Source organism: Salvelinus namaycush, chromosome 23 (genome assembly GCF_016432855.1).
Source record: "Salvelinus namaycush isolate Seneca chromosome 23, SaNama_1.0, whole genome shotgun sequence".
Classification (NCBI taxonomy): domain Eukaryota; kingdom Metazoa; phylum Chordata; class Actinopteri; order Salmoniformes; family Salmonidae; genus Salvelinus; species Salvelinus namaycush.
Genome location: NC_052329.1, coordinates 32,000,750 through 32,022,775, shown reverse-complemented (window position 1 = coordinate 32,022,775; position 22,026 = coordinate 32,000,750). Strand labels below are relative to the sequence as shown.

The following is a 22,026-nucleotide window of genomic DNA, read 5'->3' as shown; positions in this document are numbered from 1 at the left end:
GATAGCGCTGGGCAGACGGATGGCTCAGATGGCGCTGGGCAGACGGATGGCTCAGATGCCGCTGGGCAGACGGATGGCTCAGATGCCGCTGGGCAGACGGATGGCTCAGACGGCGCTGGGCAGACGGATGGCTCAGACGGCGCTGGGCAGACGGATGGCTCAGACGGCGCTGGGCAGACGAGCAGTGCAGGCGCCGTTGGGCAGGCAGGCAGTACATACGGTGCTGGGCAGACGAGCAGTGCAGGCGGCGTTGGGCAGGCAGGCAGTACAGACGGTGCTGGGCAGACGAGCAGTGCAGGCGGCGTTGGGCAGACGGCCGACTCTGACCTGCTGAGGCGCACAGTAGGCCTGGTGCGTGGTGCCGGAACTTGTGGTACCGGACTGGAGACACGCACCTTAAGGCTAGTGCGGGGAACAGGAACAGGGCACACTGGACTCTCGAGGCGCACTATAGGCCTGGTGCGTGGTACCGGAACTGGTGGTACCGGGCTGAGGGCACGCACCTCAGGGCGAGTGCGGGGAGAAGGAACAGTGCGTACAGGGCTCTGGAGACACACAGGAGGCTTGATGCGTGGTGCCGGAACTGGTGGTACCGGGCTGGAGACACGCATCATAGGGAGAGTGCGAGGAGGAGGAACAGGGCTCTGGAGACGCACTGGAAGCCTGGTGCGTGGTGTAGGCACTGGTGGTACTGGGCTGGGGCGGGAAGGTGGCGCCGGATATACCGGACCGTGCAGGCGTACTGGCTCCCTTGAGCACTGAGCCTGCCCAACCTTACCTGGTTGAATGCTCCCCGTATCCCGACCAATGCGGGGAGGTGGAATAACCCGCACTGGGCTGTGTAGGCGAACCGGGGACACCATGCGTAAGGCTGGTGCCATGTACACCGGCCCGAGGAGACGTACTGGAGGCCAGATATGTTGAGCCGGCTTCATGGCACTTGGCTCAATGCTCAATTTAGCCCGGCCAGTGCGGGGAGGTGGAATAACCCGCACCGGGCTATGCACACGTACAGGAGACACCGTGCGCTCTTCCGCATAACACGGTGTCTGCCCGTACTCCCGCTCTCCACGGTAAGCATGGGAAGTGGGCGCAGGTTTCCTACCTGCCTTCGCCACACTACCCTTTAGCCCCCCCCCCCCCCCCCCCCCAAGACATTTTTGGGTGAGCCTCTCGGGCTTCCAGCCGCTCTGCCTTGCTAGCGCCTCATAATGCCGCCTCTCCGCTTTAGATGCCTCCAGCTCCGCTTTGGGGCGGCGACCCTCCTCTGGCTCTGCCCAGGGTCCTTCTCCGTCCAGAATCTCCTCCCATGTCCATTCCTCCTTGTACCACTGCTGCTGTCGTTGCTGCCCGTTGCCACGCTGCTTGGTCCGGGTTTGGTGGGTGGTTCTGTAACGGCTTTCTTCCTGGGATGAAGGAGAGGACCAAAATGCAGCGCAGTTAGTGTTCAACATGTTTAATTAAACAATAAACGATGAACATTAACAAATAACAAAATAATAAACGTGAAAGCCGAGACAGTCCTATCTGGTGCAGAACACAAACACAGAGACAGGAAACAACCACCCACAATCCCCAACACAAAACAAGCCACCTATATATGATTCTCAATCAGGGACAACGATTGACAGCTGTCTCTGATTGAGAACCATATTAGGCTGGACACAGAAACAGACGAACTAGACACACAACATAGAATTCCCACCCAGCTCACGTCCTGACCAACACTAAACAAGCAAAACACATAAGAACCATGGTCAGGACGTGACAGGATGAGCCTGTGACTGTACCTCAGCAGAAATTCAAAGTACATTTCTTTAATCAGATTCTTGATTCTGCTATCCAGTCTGTCAACGAGCACTTTACGCAGCTCGAAGAGCACAGCAGTGTTTTCAGCATCCTGTACAACATCCGCACCATCAAGGACATGGACACTGCAGCACTTATCACTGACTGCACAACACTGGAGAGGGCCCTTACGTACAGGGATTCCAGGGACATCGGCGCAAAAGAGCTGTGTATTGAGCTCAAAGTCTTGAGCAGGAGACTGGACAGTGAGGCAAAACCACTTGACGCACTGGAGTACATATCCAGATATCAAATGGCCTACTTGTATCCCAATGCATTTGTTGCCTCCCCGTGACAGTGGCAAGTGGAGAGCGCACATTCTCCAAGCTCAAACTCATCAAAAACTACCTGCACTCTACTATGAATCAAAAGAGACTCAATGGACTCTCCACCATATCAATTGAGCACGAGTTGTCTTACAAAATCAACCTCCAACAAGCAGTGCATGCTTCTGCTGCCAGGAAGGCCAGGCGAGTCAACTTGTCTTGGAATGAAAGGTAAGTGTTGATCATACACTCACAATAATTCTATCACAGAGTCATTTGTAAGATTACTCAATTATCTATCACCTGTTTACTTTGTATTTTTATTTATTTAAATAGACTACATCTCTCTCTCTCTCTGTCTCTTGCAGATGATTTGATTTCAGGACCATGGACAGTTACCGAGAGAAAACATTGCTGATTGCAAGGCAGCAACACAGCAGAGGAAATAGGCCTCTCTAGGCAGGGCATGGAAAAAATAGATGCTGAAACTGATGCTGGACAATCAAATTCGATATGTAAATAAACAAAATTTGTTAAGGCTGGGTCATTGACATAAAGCTTATTATATACTGCTCCAGTGAAACGAGGCCCGCCATGCATTTCTGAAAGCACTTGTTTCCAAAGCTCAAATGATGTATCATTCTTTTTACAGTTCTACAGGAATATTCAAATATGTTAAATATGTTAAATAAAAGTGTTATTTTTATTCTAATTGTAACAATTGTGGTGTCGTGCCATGTGTGATAACAGGTGTCATATTATTAGTAAGAAACTGCTACCTACTTTAACTATAAGCAGCTGATGCTTATGGGGATATATTGATTCTTCTCTATGACATTCTGAAGCTGAGCTGCAGCCTATAATATTCGAGGAGATTTTAAAAAATGAAGCTATTAATTTAGCTTTCCGCTTTCTGAAGATACAGTTGAAGTCGGAAGTTTACGTACACCTTAGCCAAATATATTTAAACTCAGTTTTTCACAATTCCTGACATTTAATCCTAGTAAAAATTCCCTGTCTTAGGTCAGGTAGGATCACCACTTTATTTTAAGAATGTGAAATGGCAGAATAATAGTAGAGAGAATGATTTATTTCAGCTTTTATTTATTTCATCACATTCCCAGGGGGTCAGAAGTTTACATACACTCAATTAGTATTTGGTAGCATTGCCTATAAATTGTTTAACTTGGGTCAAATGTTTCGGGTAGCCGTCCACAAGCTTCCCAGAATTTGTTGGGTGAATTTTGGTCCATTCCTCCTGACAGAGCTGGTGTAACTGAGTCAGGTTTGTAGGCCTCCTTGCTCGCACACGCTTTTTCAGTTCTGCCCACACATTTTCTATAGGACTGAGGTCAGGGCTTTGTGATGGCCACTCCAATACCTTGACTTTGTTGTCCTTATGCCATTTTGCAACAACTTTGGAAGTATGCTTGGGGTCATTGTCCATTTGGAAGACCCATTTGCGACCAAGCTTTAACTTCCTGACTGATGTCTTGAGATGTTGCTTCAATATATCCACATAAATTTCCTTCCTCATGATGCCATCTATTTTGTGAAGTGCACCAGTCCCTCCTGGGGCAAAGCACTCCCACAACATGATGCTGCCACCCTGTGCTTCATGGTTGGGATGGTGTTCTTCAGCTTGCAAGCCTCCTCCTTTTTCCTCCAAACATAATGATGGTCATTATGGCCAAACAGTTCTATTTTTGTTTCATCAGACCAGAGGACATTTTTCCAAAAAGTACTATCTTTGTCCCCCTGTGCAGTTGCAAGCCGTAGTCTGGCTTTTTTATGGCGGTTTTTGGAGCAGTGGCTTCTTCCTTGCTGAGCAGCCTTTCAGGTTATGTCAATATAGGACTCGTTTTACTGTGGATTGATAAAATAATTTATATGTCTAAAGATAATGATTAAATATTTCCACTCTGAAACCATATAATTGTATGACATTTATTAGAATCACAAAACTATAATCTGATGATGTGTGTAGTTTTAGTCAGAATTAGAACAAGGACCTTTTGTTCCTTTTTAGTATGTAAGCAGGGTGCAAGTGTGAAACAAATGATAAGAGGAGCTATCGACAGACAAGCTGGACTACTGTGTCCCTTACAGGACATTCTGTCTCCACCCGTGGAGGGGAGAAACTATTAGGCTTGCAGAAAATTATGAAACATGTTGCAGATTAAACAATGTATCTGTGTAGTGGACTGTCTAAGCAAGGCGTAGCTTAAGATTTGAACTTGTTTGTGTGTGTTATAAAGACTGGGGTTTGCATTTTTGATGTTAGAACGTTCTCGTGAATAAACACTTAGATTTTTGTAAATTGGGACTTTTGTCTGTTTCATTCAACCAGAATCTTACAAACTCTGGGTTGCAGACTGAGTAAATGAATTGAGGTTTATGAACATTGATAACAAAATTCTCATAACAGGATATTATAGTACCTGTTTCCTCCAGCATCTTCACAAGGTCCTTTGCTGTTGTTCTGGGATTGATTTACACTTTTCGCACCAAAGTACGTTAGTCTCTATGAGACAGAACGCATCAGCAGTTGAAGCTTACATTTTTCTGCCTCGTGGGAGCATCTGTCTGGGTGGGAATGTCACTTTTGAAAATGCCATGCTTAGATTCATGAGGATGGCTAAGATAAAAAATGTTGCTAGCAAGACACTCTGGTTTGACGTTGGAGAAATATGACCTATGACTTGAGCTGCTGTTATGTTCTGTTCCTCCGACTTTTAGCTGAGATAAATATTTGATTATTTTAGATTTTTGTCTCGCCTAGGGCGGCAGAACGTCCAGGGCCGGCCCTGTACATATGTATGCCCCCTCACAGGCTATAATAGTTATTCTCAGAATGAATATTCTCAACATGTCACATTAAGCACACCACTGAAAAAACACAGTGAATTGCTTCACACCCAGTAATCTCTCTTTCCCCTCTCTCTCTCTCACACGCACAGAAATAGCACGTAAGCCGCAAACAAGGTGCACAGTGTCACCGGTTGCTAAGGGGATAGAGGAAAAATGGGAAGACAGAGATTGTGTGTTACAAAATTAATTAGAGCAAGATCCACCTTAGCAGGGACTGAGATGAGGGTTACCATGTTAAATGAGCCTGATGCTAAACTTAGACCATGAAGCAGAGAGATGTGTCATGTCGCTGTTTTAAATGGCTGTTGCGCTGGAGATGAAATGACTGGAAGAAGTATGGGAAAAAATAATTGTTCTTTCTCTATTATAGATATTGTGCTCAGCAGATGAATGTGCTCTAGATGAATCCCTGTTTTTCTACCTTATCTAAAGGAACAGTGACATCATGTCCAATCACTGCTCATCGTTCGCAGAACTCCACATCTCTTATCCAAGTTATCTCTCTCTCTCTCTCTTGATCCTGCCCCGCCCGAATCTTCTTCAATCTCTTTAATCCAAAATGGTTTATTGGTCTTCTACCATCCTTTCTCTCTTCACCACACCCTCCAGTTGTTAATTGTATCTAATATTTATTTTGTCTTCTCTCTCTCTGACAGGATTCTTCTGACCGTGGTGGTGATCTTTCGGATTCTGATCGTGGCCATCGTTGGCGAGACGGTGTACGAGGACGAGCAGACCATGTTTATCTGCAACACCCTGCAGCCGGGCTGCAACCAGGCCTGCTACGACAAGGCCTTCCCCATCTCCCACATCCGCTACTGGGTCTTCCAGATCATTCTGGTGTGTACGCCCAGCCTGTGCTTCATCACCTACTCTGTGCACCAGTCGGCCAAGCAGCGTGACAGACGCTACTCCTTCCTCTACCCCCTGCTGGAGCGTTCGGATTACGGGCAAAGCGGCACCAGGAAGCTTCGTAACATCAATGGCATCCTGGTGCACCACGGCGACGGTGGCGGGAAGGACGAGCATGACTGCATGGAGGTGAAGGAGATCCCCAATGTGCCGCGGGGGCTCACACATGGCAAGAAGTCCAAGCAGCGCCAGCAGGAGGGCATCTCGCGCTTCTACATTATCCAGGTGGTGTTCCGTAACGCACTGGAGATCGGCTTTCTGGTGGGACAGTACTTCCTATACGGCTTCAGCGTGCCGGGCATCTTCGAGTGCGACCGTTACCCCTGCTTGAAGGAGGTGGAGTGCTACGTGTCACGGCCCACCGAGAAAACGGTCTTCCTGGTCTTCATGTTCGCCGTGAGCGGCATCTGCGTGCTGCTCAACCTGGCAGAGCTCAACCACCTGGGCTGGAAGAAAATCAAGGCAGCCATCCGGGGCGTGCAGGCCCGCCGGAAGTCCATCTGCGAGATCCGCAAGAAGGACATGTCTCACCTGTCACAGCCCCCCAACATGGGCAGGACCCAGTCCAGCGAGTCCGCCTACGTCTGATGGAGACAGGGCTAAATGCTGGGTAAGTGAGGGGGCAGGGTAGGGAACGAGTGGGACGACCACTCCATTCCACTCTCTCTTTTTAGTTTTAATGGAAAGAGGAGGAGGAGGAGGAGGAGGGGAAGCTGTCACGGAATATTTGGTGCATTTTTTTTTACTATGGGACCAGCTGCACCTGTTCTTGTCATAACTTGTCATGTGAATGATGTTTTGATTGGGACGTTCCCAAAGGGCTGTGTGGGAGCCTTTGAGGAGAGGCTTCTGGCTGTTTTCGGGCCAGGGACGGTGAAGGGGACCGAGGGGTTTGTTATATCATGGTGCTGTTCTGGCTTATTTCATCCATGATGAAGAGAGCAGGAGGGGTCGTTAACAGAGAGAGAGAGGAAGAGCTGTCGCAACGATGATCGACTCTCCACAAGCTGCGTACAGGGAGTCAACTTTCTAGCCTCTCTTTCCTGCTGTGGAGAGATAATGATGTTCCTCTCAAGCTAGTCTCCAGAGATTAAGATGACAGAGAGAGACAGTGTTCGGGAGTCCTGGAGCTGGTGCCAGAAGAAGCTGCTGTTTACGTTTTGTCTCCTGGCAAACAATTATTAACACAAACACCATGAAGGAATACTGAAAACATTTTTTCTCTACTTCTCCACTGCTGGCACCTGCACCATTGAGACTGAGGGTGGATGACAGTAATGTCTTCTTCTCCTCTTCTCCTCCGTGTAAACTTTAGAGAGGAACCCAAGGAGGCCATGCATAAACGACACCTCCACAGTCACAAACCGTTCCCCTCCACACAAAAACACCCCTACGCCGAGCTTCTCTCTCCAGCATTCCAATGTATTGCGTGTGTTTGTGACTGACTGAAAGAAAGAGAAAAATAAAGTGAAAGAGAGAAATAGGAGAGTAGAAGAGGAACCTTCTCCTTGCAATCTCAACGGAGAGGAACCAGATCATTTTATTACAAATTTAAACGTTAACGATATCATTATTATGAGTTGATTTATTCCTTTCGTGACAAAGTTGGTACCAGCCTTTGGATTTACTTCTTGTTTGAAAGTTCCTGCATATTATTTAATCTTTTAGTTGAGAGAGTATATCAAAATAGATGTATTTATCTTTATGGAGGGAGGGGAGGCAAAAAAACATGGTTGGGATCATGGGGGTACTTAAAATGTATAAATAGTCTTGTCTTTTTTTGTTCATTTCAAAGCATTTTGTTTCTGATCGATGGAACTGAATTTGTGTCTGAGAGGAGGATTGCAAGAGGTATTTGAAAAAGGCAGGTTTACAAAGCAGTGTTTCTAGAATGAACCAAGTGTTATCATGGATTGTACTCTTGACAGAGAACATGCTAATCTACTGGTTTGTGCTGCATCCCTCTCATATGTGGTGATCAGCAGGCATGCCTTTAAGAGAAGAGAAAAGATTGAGGAAAATACGATGGAAAATAAGTATTGCAGCATGATTCCTGAAGACAGGCGGGAGAGCGGCAGACAGAAAGGAACTCTCGTTGGGAAAAGCTCTGTAGCACCAGCAATAAAAACCCAACACACTCGCTCAACACCACTGAAGACACGGTTCAGCTTTTCTGCAATAGTGGTACACTCTAAAAGGGATCCCACATTTACAGCACAATGCCTTTTGACCCTGCAGTGAGGCCAGACACGGGAGGTGGAGGGCGGGGGTGTCCTTGTTGTGGATGTATTGAGGGAGGGGTGTGCACACTGAGCAGTAGTAGTGTCCATGGCGATAACATTATAAGAAGGCCAAACATGACCAGCGAGGTACATCACCATACTGTACATTGTGCCTCCACGTGCAGGCGTGTGTGTTCCTTGGTTTATGTCCTGTCCAGAGAGAGAATCCCCATCAGCATGGTTCTGCTTGAGTGAAAATGTTTGGGCCGGAACATTCTCCTGGTGTTCTACCCCAAGGTCATATAGGAACCCTGTAATGGGAGTCACCCCAAGCACTGCCCAGGGACACACAGCCTGGAGTGTGTAACGTACAGGCTCTACGAAACACTCTGTAGGGAGCAGGAGAGAGAAGAGGGAGAGGGGGGTTGCTGGAGACATTGACATCAACAGCATGTGTTCTTTTGGCACGTGCGTCTGGTACACTGTAAAACAGAGTAGGCAGCTCAGGTTGGAGATGTTTGGGTTTACAGTGACACCGGCTGGGCCCGGACCAAACCAACTTCGCAAGCCAAGCCGAGAAAACAGACATGGGAGAGGAAATATGGCTGGAACTTGGAAAGCCACCAAGCCTCTAGTTGCACATTTGTTTGAAAAGAACAGGAAATGTCCTAAACAGAACGACAGAAAGCCATGACAAAGTCCCCGCTAGTCACACAATGACAGAGGATTACAACCGCAGAGAGACACGTTTATGGAGATAGAACCGTTCAGAACTGTCCCCATGTAAGATGGCCGACAAAATGAGGCTCTACGAAATCAGCCTCTCTAGAGTTGTATCTCTATGTATGAGTCCAGCTATCCACGCTCCTCCTCTCTATCCTCACTGAGCACACTGCTGATGTGGTTGTATAGTCTTACTGAGGTGTGACTGATGAAGTAGCCAGAAAAGGCTCTTTATTCGTTCAGTCTTGTCTGTGATTAACCCACTGATACTAGTAGATAATCTCTAGTATAAAATTAGTCCCCTTCTTCAGAGCTCGTTGAATGGCCGTGGGATTGGATGAGGAGGAGCCTTGTTCTTAGAAGACTGCTGAGAAGGCGTAATAATAGAGGTTAAGGCCGGGCTTTCTCTAAATTATCCTGAGCGCTTCTCTTTAAGAAAACGGTTTGGGAAGGTTGGTCTGAAGTGTAGTATAGTAGTGTACATGTACAGTCCCCATGTGTCTCTCTCCTGCTCTCCTGTCTGGTCTCATTGAGGGTTATATAACAGGGTTGGGATAAGGACACTTCCCAAAGTGAACACTTTACAGGGTTCTAGTGGTCCAATGCTCTCTCCAGTCTATATGTGAAAATTATGCAATTTTCTTTTTTTAATTTGTTTCCTTTTTTCTGGCTTGTGGATTCATTTTGTTGTCTTTTTCTCTTTTTTGTACAGTGATGTAATTGAAAGACCTATCGAAAAAGCAGTTTTTTTCCTATGTAAAGAACAAAACATTTTAAATGTACAAACTGGGGGGGGGTGTTGAAATGTGATCACATGTATTGTATCCCTTGCCAAAGTGATATACAAATTACATGGGGTTTAAAATGTATTATTTTTTAAGGCATGCACAATGGCTAGAATAAGCATGTTTCTACCTGTTTTTGAAAACTCAATCTTTAAAAGAAAGAAGAGGTTTTTTAGTTGTCGTCCAAGCTTCGGAGATAAAACGTGTAATTAAGTCTTGATGTCAAGAATCTCTAATTTCCAACTCTTTTACAAGTCAGTACCAACCCAAGAGGTAATTTCTAAATGGAATAGGGTAGGATTCAGCCCTGCTGTTTTTTTACCAGCATTTTGAGGTACTTTACCTGCTATAAAAAGATGAAGATTTTTTTTCAACAACAACACTTAAGATGTGGATACTCTGAATTGTACTTGTGTGTACTGTAAGCCACACTTTTCAGGGTAAATACAACAGTACATTGACAAAATAAAGGAAAAAACATTCCAGAGTAATGCAAATGAATTACGACTGAATGAATTAAGTCTGATGAAAGGAACAGTGAAGCCCTAAGACAACAGTAACATTATGGGGACTGTGTAGCCCTCTGCTTCAGGTCAACACATTGAGGGCTACTGCACAACATACAAACAGTCTCAGGAATTATGCACTTCTAAATGATGAACAATCTTTTAAAACTAGGCTTTGTATTCATATTTCTACAATTAATACAACAAAACTTTTCTAAATGCTGTCAGACAACATCTGCATCCTTTCTTACACAGAAAACCCATCAGGAAACATCATATAGATAATAAGGCACATCAAGTATTGTCAATCAGTACACACATGAGAAAGTTCATGTATTACTACATACACATTCTCAAGACTAGTTTGATGGCAAGAAAATCCCTTTAATCTGCAGAGTTACGGCAAAACAGACCCATAACCCTACTTCTGTGGCCACTTCCTTGTATCCAAGCCTAAACCAGCCCTCTTGCCTAAAACGTTGGTGCTATCAACCCTCATCATGGGTTGCATTGAATCAGTGACAAGGAAGGTCATTTACAAGTTCAGATAAATATTTCCGAGGAGATGGAAGCAAGGACCTACAGACAGCTCACACACTCTTCCAATTGGCAGGAACGGACACCATCTGTGGTGGCAGAGAGCAAACCCTAGAGGTTGTGACACTTTTAAATACCTGCTGTACCGTCACTCTAGCACACTACTACCACCAGTGCCACCTGTCCTAACCTCACATGTAGGGCTGCATTCAAACCAGTGGCATGGGGGGTGTGGAGAGGTAACAGACCCAGGTTTACGTCATCAGGTCTGGCACCGCCGACTCTTGAGACAAAGGGACCCGTCTAAACATTTTAACGAGACCGGCTGTGTTGAAAGTTTTATAAACAAGGGCTTTATAGTTTCAGCACAGTGTCTTAGTCTCCTTCATCCCCCCTTCACCATAGAAACAAAAACATAACATACCGCTATCCCAATATTTATCTCCCTAACAGAACGTGGTGACCATGTTTGTTGCTCAAGGACCTAATCAAACCTTTAGCCTTGTTGTGCCAATGGGTGATACGCAGTGCCGTCAACTTCACTAGCCTGAAAATGATGCAGCCCCCCTCCCCTTCCCACCTTGGGCCAGTTGGGCCAATTAGTAATAACAATTCAAACGAGACTATACTGATAGTAACAAAAGCTATAGCGCCACCATGTGGTGTCGATACGAATGTTCTTGGTTGCAGTGCATTTGGAAAGTATTCAGACCTCTTGACTTTTTCCACATTTTGTTACGTTACAGCCTTATTCTAAAATGTATTGATTGGACATAATTTGGAAAGGCACACACCTGTCTATATAAGGTCCCACAGTTGACAGTGCATGTCAGAGCAAAAACCAAGCCAATTGTCCGTACAGCTCCAAGACAGGATTGTGTCGAGGCACAGATCTGGGAAAGGGTACCAAAAAATGGTACCAAAAAATGTCTGCAGCATTGAAGGTCTCCAAGAACACAGTGGCCTCCATTATTCTTAAATGGAAGATGTTTGGAACCACCAAGACTCTTCCTAGAGCTGGCCGCCCCAGCCAAACTGAGAAATTGGGAGAGAAGGGCGTTGGTCAGGGAGGTAACCAAGAACCCAATGGTCACTCTGACAGAGCTCTAGAGTTCCTCTGTGGAGATGGGAGAACCTTCGAGAAGGACAACCATCTCTGCAGCACTCCACCAATCAAGCCTTTATGGTAGAGTGGCCAAACGGAAGCCACTCCTCTGTAAAAGGCACATCACAGCCCGCTTGGAGCACCTAAAGACTCTGAGACCCTGAGAAACAAGATTCTCTGGTCTGATGAAACCAAGATTGAACTCTTTGGCCTGAATGCCAAGCATCACATCTGGAGGAAACCCCATCCATACGGTGAAGCATGGTGGTGGCAGCATCATGCTGTGGGGATGTTTCTCAGCGGCAGGGACTGAGAGACTAGTCAGGATTGAGGGAAAGATGAACAGAGCAAAGTACAGAGAGATCCTTGATGAAAACCTGCTCCAGAGCGCTCAGGACCTCAGACTGGGGTGAAGGTTAATCTTCCAACAGGACAATGGCCCTAAGCACACAGCCAAGACAACGCAGGAGTGGCTTCGGGACAAGTCTCTGAATGTCCTTGAGTGGCCCAGCCAGAGCCAGGACTTGAACCCGATCGAACATCTCTGGAGAGACCTGAAAATAGCTGTGCAGCAACGCTCCCCATCCAAGAGGATCTGCAGATAAGAATGGAAGAAACTCCCCAAATACAGGTGTGCCAAGCCTGTAGCGTCATACCCAAGAACACTTGATGCTGTAATCGCTGCCAAAGGTGCTTCAACAAAGTACTGATTAAACGGTCTGAATACTTATGTAAATGTGATCGTTTTTGCTTTGTCATTACGGGGTATTGTGTGTAGATTAATGAGGGAAAAAACGATTTAATACATTTTAGAATAAGGCTGTAACGTAACAAAAAGTGGAAAAAGTCAAGGGGTCTGAATACTTTCCTAAGGCACTGTATGATGAGTTGTGACAGTGTTTGCAACATGTTTACCAGATTTTGTTACAATACGAATATCTGTGACTGATTTATATGCATTTATGTGCCAGACCACACCCACGGGAATGTTTATTGGTCAAGAGCGGCCATGTTGTTTTAGGTACTAGTCTGGAAAATATTGCGTTGAGAGATCTTTGTCCATAGATGCCACATATCAAGTTTCATGCAGATTGGTAATTCGATGCCAGAGGAGTAGAGTTGTAAGTCTTTTTCACAATATTGTAAATGGCGGAAAATCCATCATAGCAGACCTTATTTGTTTCTTGTGAGGAGAGGGACCTACTGTATGTACAGAATTACATGACTTTTGGTCAAATGGAGTGAGGGGTGTGACCTTTTAAAGTTAGCATTTTCAATAACTTGTTATAACGCCACAGTCTGGCCAAACAGTGTCATTTTGTAAATGGCGGATCTCTATTGCAAGATGCATCATTCACCCAAGTTCCGTCAAAATTAGGCCAGTGGTGTCTGAGATATCGCATGTGACGAACGTACTAACGGACGGATATAGATCCACAGTCCCCTCCCCGATTTTCTTCGTGGAGGACAATGATGATCAACTACATTATCAGCTAAAGGCTGGCAAAAATACCCAACATTGTCTATTGTGTCAAAACATGCTTTTAAAATGGACCCTAGCCTGCTAGATCTGTATTCTCATTGGCCACAATAAGCAAGGAAATCACTACTTCATGCAAGACAGACTTGCATCGTTCAAGGGATTAGTAGAACGTGGCATAAGAATTTGAACATGAGAATTGGTATTGATGATACTTGTTACATGCCTTTAGTATCCCACTCTCCACTCTGAGAGTCTGAGCCATGATGAAGCCAGCTCTGTCTTGTCATGTGAAGGACATGACACCCACTGAGTCTGAGGCTTTGACGTGCTGATGTAGTCGACACAAACAGCCACACCGAGCTGGATTAGGAATATTTCGTTTATGGGGGCAATTTCAAACCCTTTAATCTCTCATGATATCAATAGTAACTAGGCAATTTCATTAAATTGAGTGCTGCTTGATCTAGTGAGGACGGGGCTAAGGCCGTGAGGTTTTTCAGAAGAGAAGCTTTAGTGTGGGGAAAACGACTACCTGTCCCCTCACCTGACACAGTGGCCCCTTTGAGTCATAAAGTAGCATACAAATTAGAGTAAACAATTTACATAAAGCTTATGATTCTTGATCCACACCACCACTGCACTGTCAAATGAAATGAAGCTACCTAATAGGAGTGGTTGCTACGGTAACGTCATGATAAATAATATCAAGAGCGTGTTCGGGTACGAGAGTGGGTTGAGGACGAGGTAATGTCTATATTTGGCTCGGTTGCAACCACAGGGTACTAAAATGACTGAACGTCAGGTATATGTGTTCTTAAGGAGCAGAAAGGGAAATGTATTAGCTGTAGAAGAACATGGGATTGTTTCATCATAGCTCTGTATGTCTCCAACACCGAAGTGGACATAACAAAAATGCTAAGAAAGAAAAAAACACTTGTTTGTGATTTTTAACGGAAAATCTGTTGTTTTGACTGCAGATTTTATTTTATATCCAACTGAGCTTATTTGAAGGTTTCTTGACCATTGTGTCTGACTTGTACTGTACTGTATGTAAATAGTGAATAAAACCTTGAATGTTACACATGCTGAGCTTGACCTTGTGGTGATTGACAGTGTGCAGCCCTCTCTGGAGGGATGGAGGTGTCCAAATAGCAAACCATTTTCTGTGTTTGTGTGCATGAGAGACAGAGACCGAGAGAGATGGGAAACCGAAATGTCAGATTGTCCACGTGAATGGAATCGAAAAACAAAAGCAGTATGTTATAATATGACACATCAAAATGTGCTGCTGCTGAAGTGATAAAACTGACCAAAAATAATAACAATTCCAAGTAGCTGCTTGCGCTAATGGCATCAGTGATAATAACAAGGGAAAAGGAGGAGGGAATGCTGTGTGTGTGGTGTGTGTGTGTGTGTGTGTGTGTGTGTGTGTGCGCGCGTGCGTATGTGCGTGTGTGCGCGCGTGCGTGCGTGCGTGTGTATGTGTGTGTGCCAAGGTTATTACAGTAAACTAAAACTGAAACTAAAACAAAAAAATAATCATGAAAAAACTATTTAGTAAACTAAATTCATTTAAATAATTAACAAACACGTTTGGAAAAACTTTAACTATACTGAAACTATTATCTTTGATTCCAAAACAAACTAAAATTCAAAGCATATTATGTTCTTAGTCTTTTTCCCTAAACTTTCAATGTAGTTTTCAATGTAGGTTTTCAATGTGGTTTTCAAGCTTTTTGCAGGTTTTCAAGCTACTGAATCTGGTGGGTAAATGCTGCCAGGAGATGGCGATGTTTCAAATAGACCTAGTTTGTGCATCACTATTACTAGTTAGGACCAGATATTATGGAGGAATTAAGCAAAAAGGCAGTTTCCCATTGAAAAAAGGGTCATGGTTCAGGTCTGTGTAAGTGAGCGTTACCCTTCTCCTGTGAGCGTGCTTTCTCGGGTAGCCTAGCGACCAGCAGGCAGAGGCGACTGCTTCAGCCACTTTGAGAACTAAAACAAAGTTGTTTTTCTCCTAATCTACTTATTGGAAAGAATGTCAATTTGGGCTCAGAATGCTCAGAACTCATTCAGCTTTTCATAAAATTCCCAGAAAATCTACTACAGTTACTATGTGTGTGGGCAATCTGTAATATTCGTTAGAATCCTATGGCTCTCGCATTGGCACCAGTGCGATAGCAGCTGGCTCTGGAGAACTTAAATAAAAAATAGAAAAAACGAATCGAAAAAAATAAATATTAAAACACAAAACTATCATAACCTTGGTGTGAGCGTGCGTGTGCGTTTGTGTGTATGTGTTCATTCCTCTTTCATTTCTGTTGCACTAAACAGCAGCACTGTCAACAGAGAAAGTGTGTGCAGTGTGTATGTGTGTGTATGTGTGTGTCTCTGAGGGCTGGTTGCCACGGCAATAAGCCTGGCAGTAATATCTCTAAACCCAGCAAGGATTAATCTGTACACAGATGGCCGGGGGGACAGCATCTCTTCCTGACCACTGTGGCAGCCAACGTCATCACCATCAGCAATATGGCCTTCGTCTTCATCATCATTGTCACCAAGACTAGTATCATCATAAACATCAATCTCGTCATCATCATCATAATCATCATCATCACTGCCATCAAGACTAGTATCATCATAAACGTCTCCGTCATCTTCATCATCATTATCATCCTCGCCATCGTCGTGTCGTTCATCACAAATGTGATCATTCACATCATCATTGCTATTATCAAAACCATCTTCATAAAAACAATCAATACATTCACCAACTGGCAAATCATTACATCTCCCTTATTCTTACATAACCCAGGCCACGTAATAGAGGTATCCCAGTACTATGCCGATTTAGGTTTAAATTGCAGATCTACTCTAAACATCTATTATAAAAAAAATACATAATATGCAATACATTGCAGGGCAGCATCTAATATGGATGATAAAATGTGAGCATAGAACTAAGACAAGCAAAAACCATAACCATCAATGTTACATGTACCCTGATGAAAACAAGCATGTTTCTTGGTGCTGAGGAGAAAGGGAGGAGGAGGAGAGGGGGTTGGGGGTAAGATGGTTAGCGGAGGAGAGAGTGTTAAAGGAATAGGAGGAGAGAGAGTTAAAGGAACAGGAGGAGAGGATGAGAGGGTTAAAGGAATAGGAGGAGAAGATGAGAGGGTTAAAGGAACATGAGGAGAGGATGAGAGGGTTAAAGGAACATGAGGAGAGGATGAGAGGGTTAAAGGAATAGGAGGAGAGGATGAGCGTGTTAAAGGAATAGGAGGAGAGGATGAGAGGGTTAAAGGAACATGAGGAGAGAGAGTTAAAGGAACAGGAGGAGAAGATGAGAGGGTTAAAGGAATAGGAGGAGAGGATGAGAGGGTTAAAGGAACATGAGGAGAGGATGAGAGGGTTAAAGGAACATGAGGAGAGGATGAGAGGGTTAAAGGAATAGGAGGAGAGGATGAGAGGGTTAAAGGAATAGGAGGAGAGGATGAGAGGGTTAAAGGAATAGGAGGAGAGGATGAGAGGGTTAAAGGAACATGAGGAGAGGATGAGACGGTTAAAGGAATAGGAGGAGAGGATGAGAGGGTTAAAGGAATAGGAGGAGAGGATGAGAGGGTTAAAGGAACATGAGGAGAGGATGAGAGGGTTAAAGGAATAGGAGGAGAGGATGAGCGTGTTAAAGGAATAGGAGGAGAGGATGAGAGGGTTAAAGGAACATGAGGAGAGGATGAGAGGGTTAAAGGAATAGGAGGAGAGGATGAGAGGGTTAAAGGAATAGGAGGAGAGGATGAGAGGGTTAAAGGAACATGAGGAGAGGATGAGAGGGTTAAAGGAATAGGAGGAGAGGATGAGAGGGTTAAAGGAATAGGATGAGAGGATGAGAGGGTTAAAGGAATAGGAGGAGAGGATGAGAGGGTTAAAGGAACATGAGGAGAGGATGAGAGGGTTAAAGGAATAGGAGGAGAGGATGAGAGTGTTAAAGGAATAGGAGGAGAGGATGAGAGGGTTAAAGGAATAGGAGGAGAGGATGAGAGGGTTAAAGGAACATGAGGAGAGGATGAGAGGGTTAAAGGAATAGGAGGAGAGGATGAGCGTGTTAAAGGAATAGGAGGAGAGGATGAGAGGGTTAAAGGAACATGAGGAGAGGATGAGAGGGTTAAAGGAATAGGAGGAGAGGATGAGAGGGTTAAAGGAATAGGAGGAGAGGATGAGAGGGTTAAAGGAACATGAGGAGAGGATGAGAGGGTTAAAGGAATAGGAGGAGAGGATGAGAGGGTTAAAGGAATAGGAGGAGAGGATGAGAGGGTTAAAGGAATAGGAGGAGAGGATGAGAGGGTTAAAGGAATAGGAGGAGAGGATGAGAGGGTTAAAGGAATAGGAGGAGAGGATGAGAGGGTTAAAGGAATAGGAGGAGAGGATGAGAGGGTTAAAGGAATAGGAGGAGAGGATGAGAGGGTTAAAGGAATAGGAGGAGAGGATGAGAGGGTTAAAGGAATAGGAGGAGAGGATGAGCGTGTTAAAGGAATAGGAGGAGAGGATGAGAGGGTTAAAGGAACATGAGGAGAGGATGAGAGGGTTAAAGGAATAGGAGGAGAGGATGAGAGGGTTAAAGGAATAGGAGGAGAGGATGAGAGGGTTAAAGGAATAGGAGGAGAGGATGAGAGGATTAAAGGAATAGGAGGAGAGGATGAGAGGGTTAAAGGAATAGGAGGAGAGGATGAGAGGGTTAAAGGAATAGGAGGAGAGGATGAGAGGGTTAAAGGAATAGGAGGAGAGGATGAGAGGGTTAAAGGAACATGAGGAGAGGATGAGAGGGTTAAAGGAATAGGAGGAGAGGATGAGAGGGTTAAAGGAATAGGAGGAGAAGATGAGCGTGTTAAAGGAATAGGAGGAGAGGATGAGAGGATTAAAGGAATAGGAGGAGAGGATGAGAGGGTTAAAGGAATAGGAGGAGAAGATGAGAGTGTTAAAGGAATAGGAGGAGAGGATGAGAGGGTTAAAGGAATAGGAGGAGAAGATGAGAGTGTTAAAGGAATAGGAGGAGAGGATGAGAGGGTTAAAGGAATAGGAGGAGAGGATGAGAGGGTTAAAGGAATAGGAGGAGAGGATGAGAGGGTTAAAGGAATAGGAGGAGAAGATGAGAGTGTTAAAGGAATAGGAGGAGAGGATGAGAGGGTTAAAGGAATAGGAGGAGAGGATGAGAGGGTTAAAGGAATAGGAGGAGAGGATGAGAGGGTTAAAGGAACAGGAGGAGAGAGGGTTAAAGGAACAGGAGGAGAGAGGGTTAAATGAACAGGAGGAGAGAGGGTTAAAGGAATAGGAGGAGAGGATGAGAGGGTTAAAGGAACAGGAGGAGAGGATGAGAGGGTTAAAGGAATAGGAGGAGAGGATGAGAGGGTTAAAGGAACAGGAGGAGAAAGGGTTAAAGGAACAGGAGGAGAGAGGGTTAAATGAACAGGAGGAGAGAGGGTTAAAGGAATAGGAGGAGAGGATGAGAGGGTTAAAGGAACATGAGGAGAGGATGAGAGGGTTAAAGGAATAGGAGGAGAGGATGAGAGGGTTAAAGGAATAGGAGGAGAGGATGAGAGGGTTAAAGGAATAGGAGGAGAGGATGAGAGGGTTAAAGGAATAGGAGGAGAGGATGAGAGGGTTAAAGGAATAGGAGGAGAGGATGAGAGGGTTAAAGGAATAGGAGGAGAGGATGAGAGGGTTAAAGGAATAGGAGGAGAGGATGAGCGTGTTAAAGGAATAGGAGGAGAGGATGAGAGGGTTAAAGGAACATGAGGAGAGGATGAGAGGGTTAAAGGAATAGGAGGAGAGGATGAGAGGGTTAAAGGAATAGGAGGAGAGGATGAGAGGGTTAAAGGAATAGGAGGAGAGGATGAGAGGATTAAAGGAATAGGAGGAGAGGATGAGAGGGTTAAAGGAATAGGAGGAGAAGATGAGAGTGTTAAAGGAATAGGAGGAGAGGATGAGAGGGTTAAAGGAATAGGAGGAGAGGATGAGAGGGTTAAAGGAATAGGAGGAGAGGATGAGAGGGTTAAAGGAACATGAGGAGAGGATGAGAGGGTTAAAGGAATAGGAGGAGAGGATGAGAGGGTTAAAGGAATAGGAGGAGAAGATGAGCGTGTTAAAGGAATAGGAGGAGAGGATGAGAGGATTAAAGGAATAGGAGGAGAGGATGAGAGGGTTAAAGGAATAGGAGGAGAAGATGAGAGTGTTAAAGGAATAGGAGGAGAGGATGAGAGGGTTAAAGGAATAGGAGGAGAAGATGAGAGTGTTAAAGGAATAGGAGGAGAGGATGAGAGGGTTAAAGGAATAGGAGGAGAGGATGAGAGGGTTAAAGGAATAGGAGGAGAAGATGAGAGTGTTAAAGGAATAGGAGGAGAGGATGAGAGGGTTAAAGGAATAGGAGGAGAGGATGAGAGGGTTAAAGGAATAGGAGGAGAGGATGAGAGGGTTAAAGGAATAGGATGAGAGGGTTAAAGGAATAGGAGGAGAGGATGAGAGGGTTAAAGGAACAGGAGGAGAGGATGAGAGGGTTAAAGGAATAGGAGGAGAGGATGAGAGTGTTAAAGGAATAGGAGGAGAGGATGAGAGTGTTAAAGGAATAGGAGGAGAGGATGAGAGGGTTAAAGGAATAGGAGGAGAGGATGAGAGGGTTAAAGGAATAGGAGGAGAGGATGAGAGGGTTAAAGGAATAGGAGGAGAGGATGAGAGGGTTAAAGGAACAGGAGGAGAGGATGAGAGGGTTAAAGGAATAGGAGGAGAGGATGAGAGGGTTAAAGGAACAGGAGGAGAGAGGGTTAAAGGAACAGGAGGAGAGAGGGTTAAATGAACAGGAGGAGAGAGGGTTAAAGGAATAGGAGGAGTGTAATGGGGGAAGAAGTTAACATGGTGAGCAGATGAAGAAGGGAAGGGTTAGAGGAGAGAAGAAAGGAGTTTAAGGATGAAGTAGAGGGCTAGAGGAGAACTCAGGGAAGGAGGAGGAGGAGGAGGAGGAGGAGGAGGAGGAGGAGGAGGAGGAGGAGGAGGAGGAGGAGGAGGAGGAGGAGGAAGAGAGGTAAAAAGGAAGAGGGTTAGAAGGCAGCAGAGCTGGGAACAGGCTGGATGTTCTGCCTGGGTGCTTCTGCCTTGTCTTCAGGGGGAGCAGCTGAGGAGCAGGGACAGGTGGGCCACAAGACAGGGGAGGAGGAGGGAGTAAGGGGAGGGGACACTACTACAGGACCAAATAGAGGGCATTCAGAGAGAGAGAGAGAGAGAGAGAGAGGTGGGGAGAATGAAAAGCGATAAGTGGAACTTCATTGAAGGTGATGAGACAAGAAGAAATGAAAAGATCAAAGGTAGAAGCGATGAGATTGAGAGAGAGAGAGAGAGAGAGAGAGAGAGAGAGAGAGAGAGAGAGAGAGAGAGAGAGAGAGAGAGAGAGAGAGAGAGAGACAAAGAAATTGCAAGCGAGAGGTTTAGACAGAGAGACAGAGGCAGTCGCTGTGGGGTGGCTGACAGGAAGTGAAGTGTGTCCTAACAGGAAGCAGCAGATCTTAGCTGCACACACCAATGAAACACTAGCCTTCCTTGGCGGCCTCACACACTTTCACACACGCTGACGGATTGGCAAGGCTGCCGTGGCACAACACGGGCGATGTCTGGTCCTCTACTCAGCGCTGCACGCCACCCTGCCTGTCCACATGGCAGAGATACGTCAGGCTGACAAGCAGTGAATGCCGGGGACGGACCATTTAGAGCTTGGCTGGGATACTATAGGCTACACATCTAGAAGTTAACACAAGGATAGAAAAATGCCTAAACGCACAGCATCTTACTATTAGTCACATTACTAAAAAGATTGTCCATAACTTAACATGAAGTTATGATTACATATATCAGGTTCCATGGTTCCATGTTGTCCTAATATCTTGTATTCCTCTGATGTGACCCTAAAACCGACCTAACCCATTGTAAACAAGACCGTCCTTACATAACCAGAGGAACAGGGCGAGACAATATAGGCCTATATTATCTCCCAAAAGAACACTGGACTCTCTCTGTCATAAGAACTCTGAGAGCTGTACAGTCCTTATGTAATTCTCAGTCAGCTCTCTGCTTTTAAGGCTGGCCCCTCAGTTAGGGAACCACTTTTGCTAGCTTTCTAAGTCTTTAGGGCCATAGGGAATACTATGGCAGACCGTGGTGATAGGCCTTGTAAGACAAAAGATCAGAGAGTGTTTGATGAGTGATGGTCCTGTCTTCTTGCTGTGTGTAATACACATGGAAATATTGATCAGTGAAAACGGATAGTCAGCGGTTTCTGATTTGATCTTTGGTCTTGACGTTGATCATCCTTAGCCACTGGAGAGGTTCAGTTGTCTTCCATTGAAAATAAGCCTCAACCATAAAGTTTACGCAACAAATTTAATATTGTGGATTTACAAGTTTACATAACAGCTCACAAGAGAGATACAATATTCACCAAAATCATACTGTAGATTAATAGCGTCCACAGACTACTCAAGCAGTCCTGATATAGCGCTCCATGATTGAACATAATGAGTGCAGTTAAATTTTTTGTATAGTTGAACTGTCAGCTCCAATTCGATGTATTACTCAACATAATTCCAAGTGCTGCATTTGCTGGACATTATTTGTTAATGCACCTACCTCTAAGACTACTCATGCGAAGCAAAACATTCTGCCATTTTCACCTTAAAATAGCTTTTTCCATTTTCTATTGCTGAATATGCAATGATAATATTCATTAC

General features: G+C 45.1%; 1 protein-coding gene across 1 annotated transcript in view; it reads left to right on the top strand.

Moving 5' to 3' along the window:
* Positions 1–6,485, top strand: part of LOC120018059 (gap junction delta-2 protein) — a 33,141-nt gene extending 26,656 nt beyond the window's left edge. The window contains exon 2 of the mRNA XM_038961021.1: positions 5,642–6,485. Coding sequence (XP_038816949.1) covers positions 5,642–6,485 — 844 coding nt within the window. The remainder of the gene's footprint in view (positions 1–5,641) is intronic.
* The last annotated feature ends 15,541 nt before the right edge of the window (positions 6,486–22,026 follow it).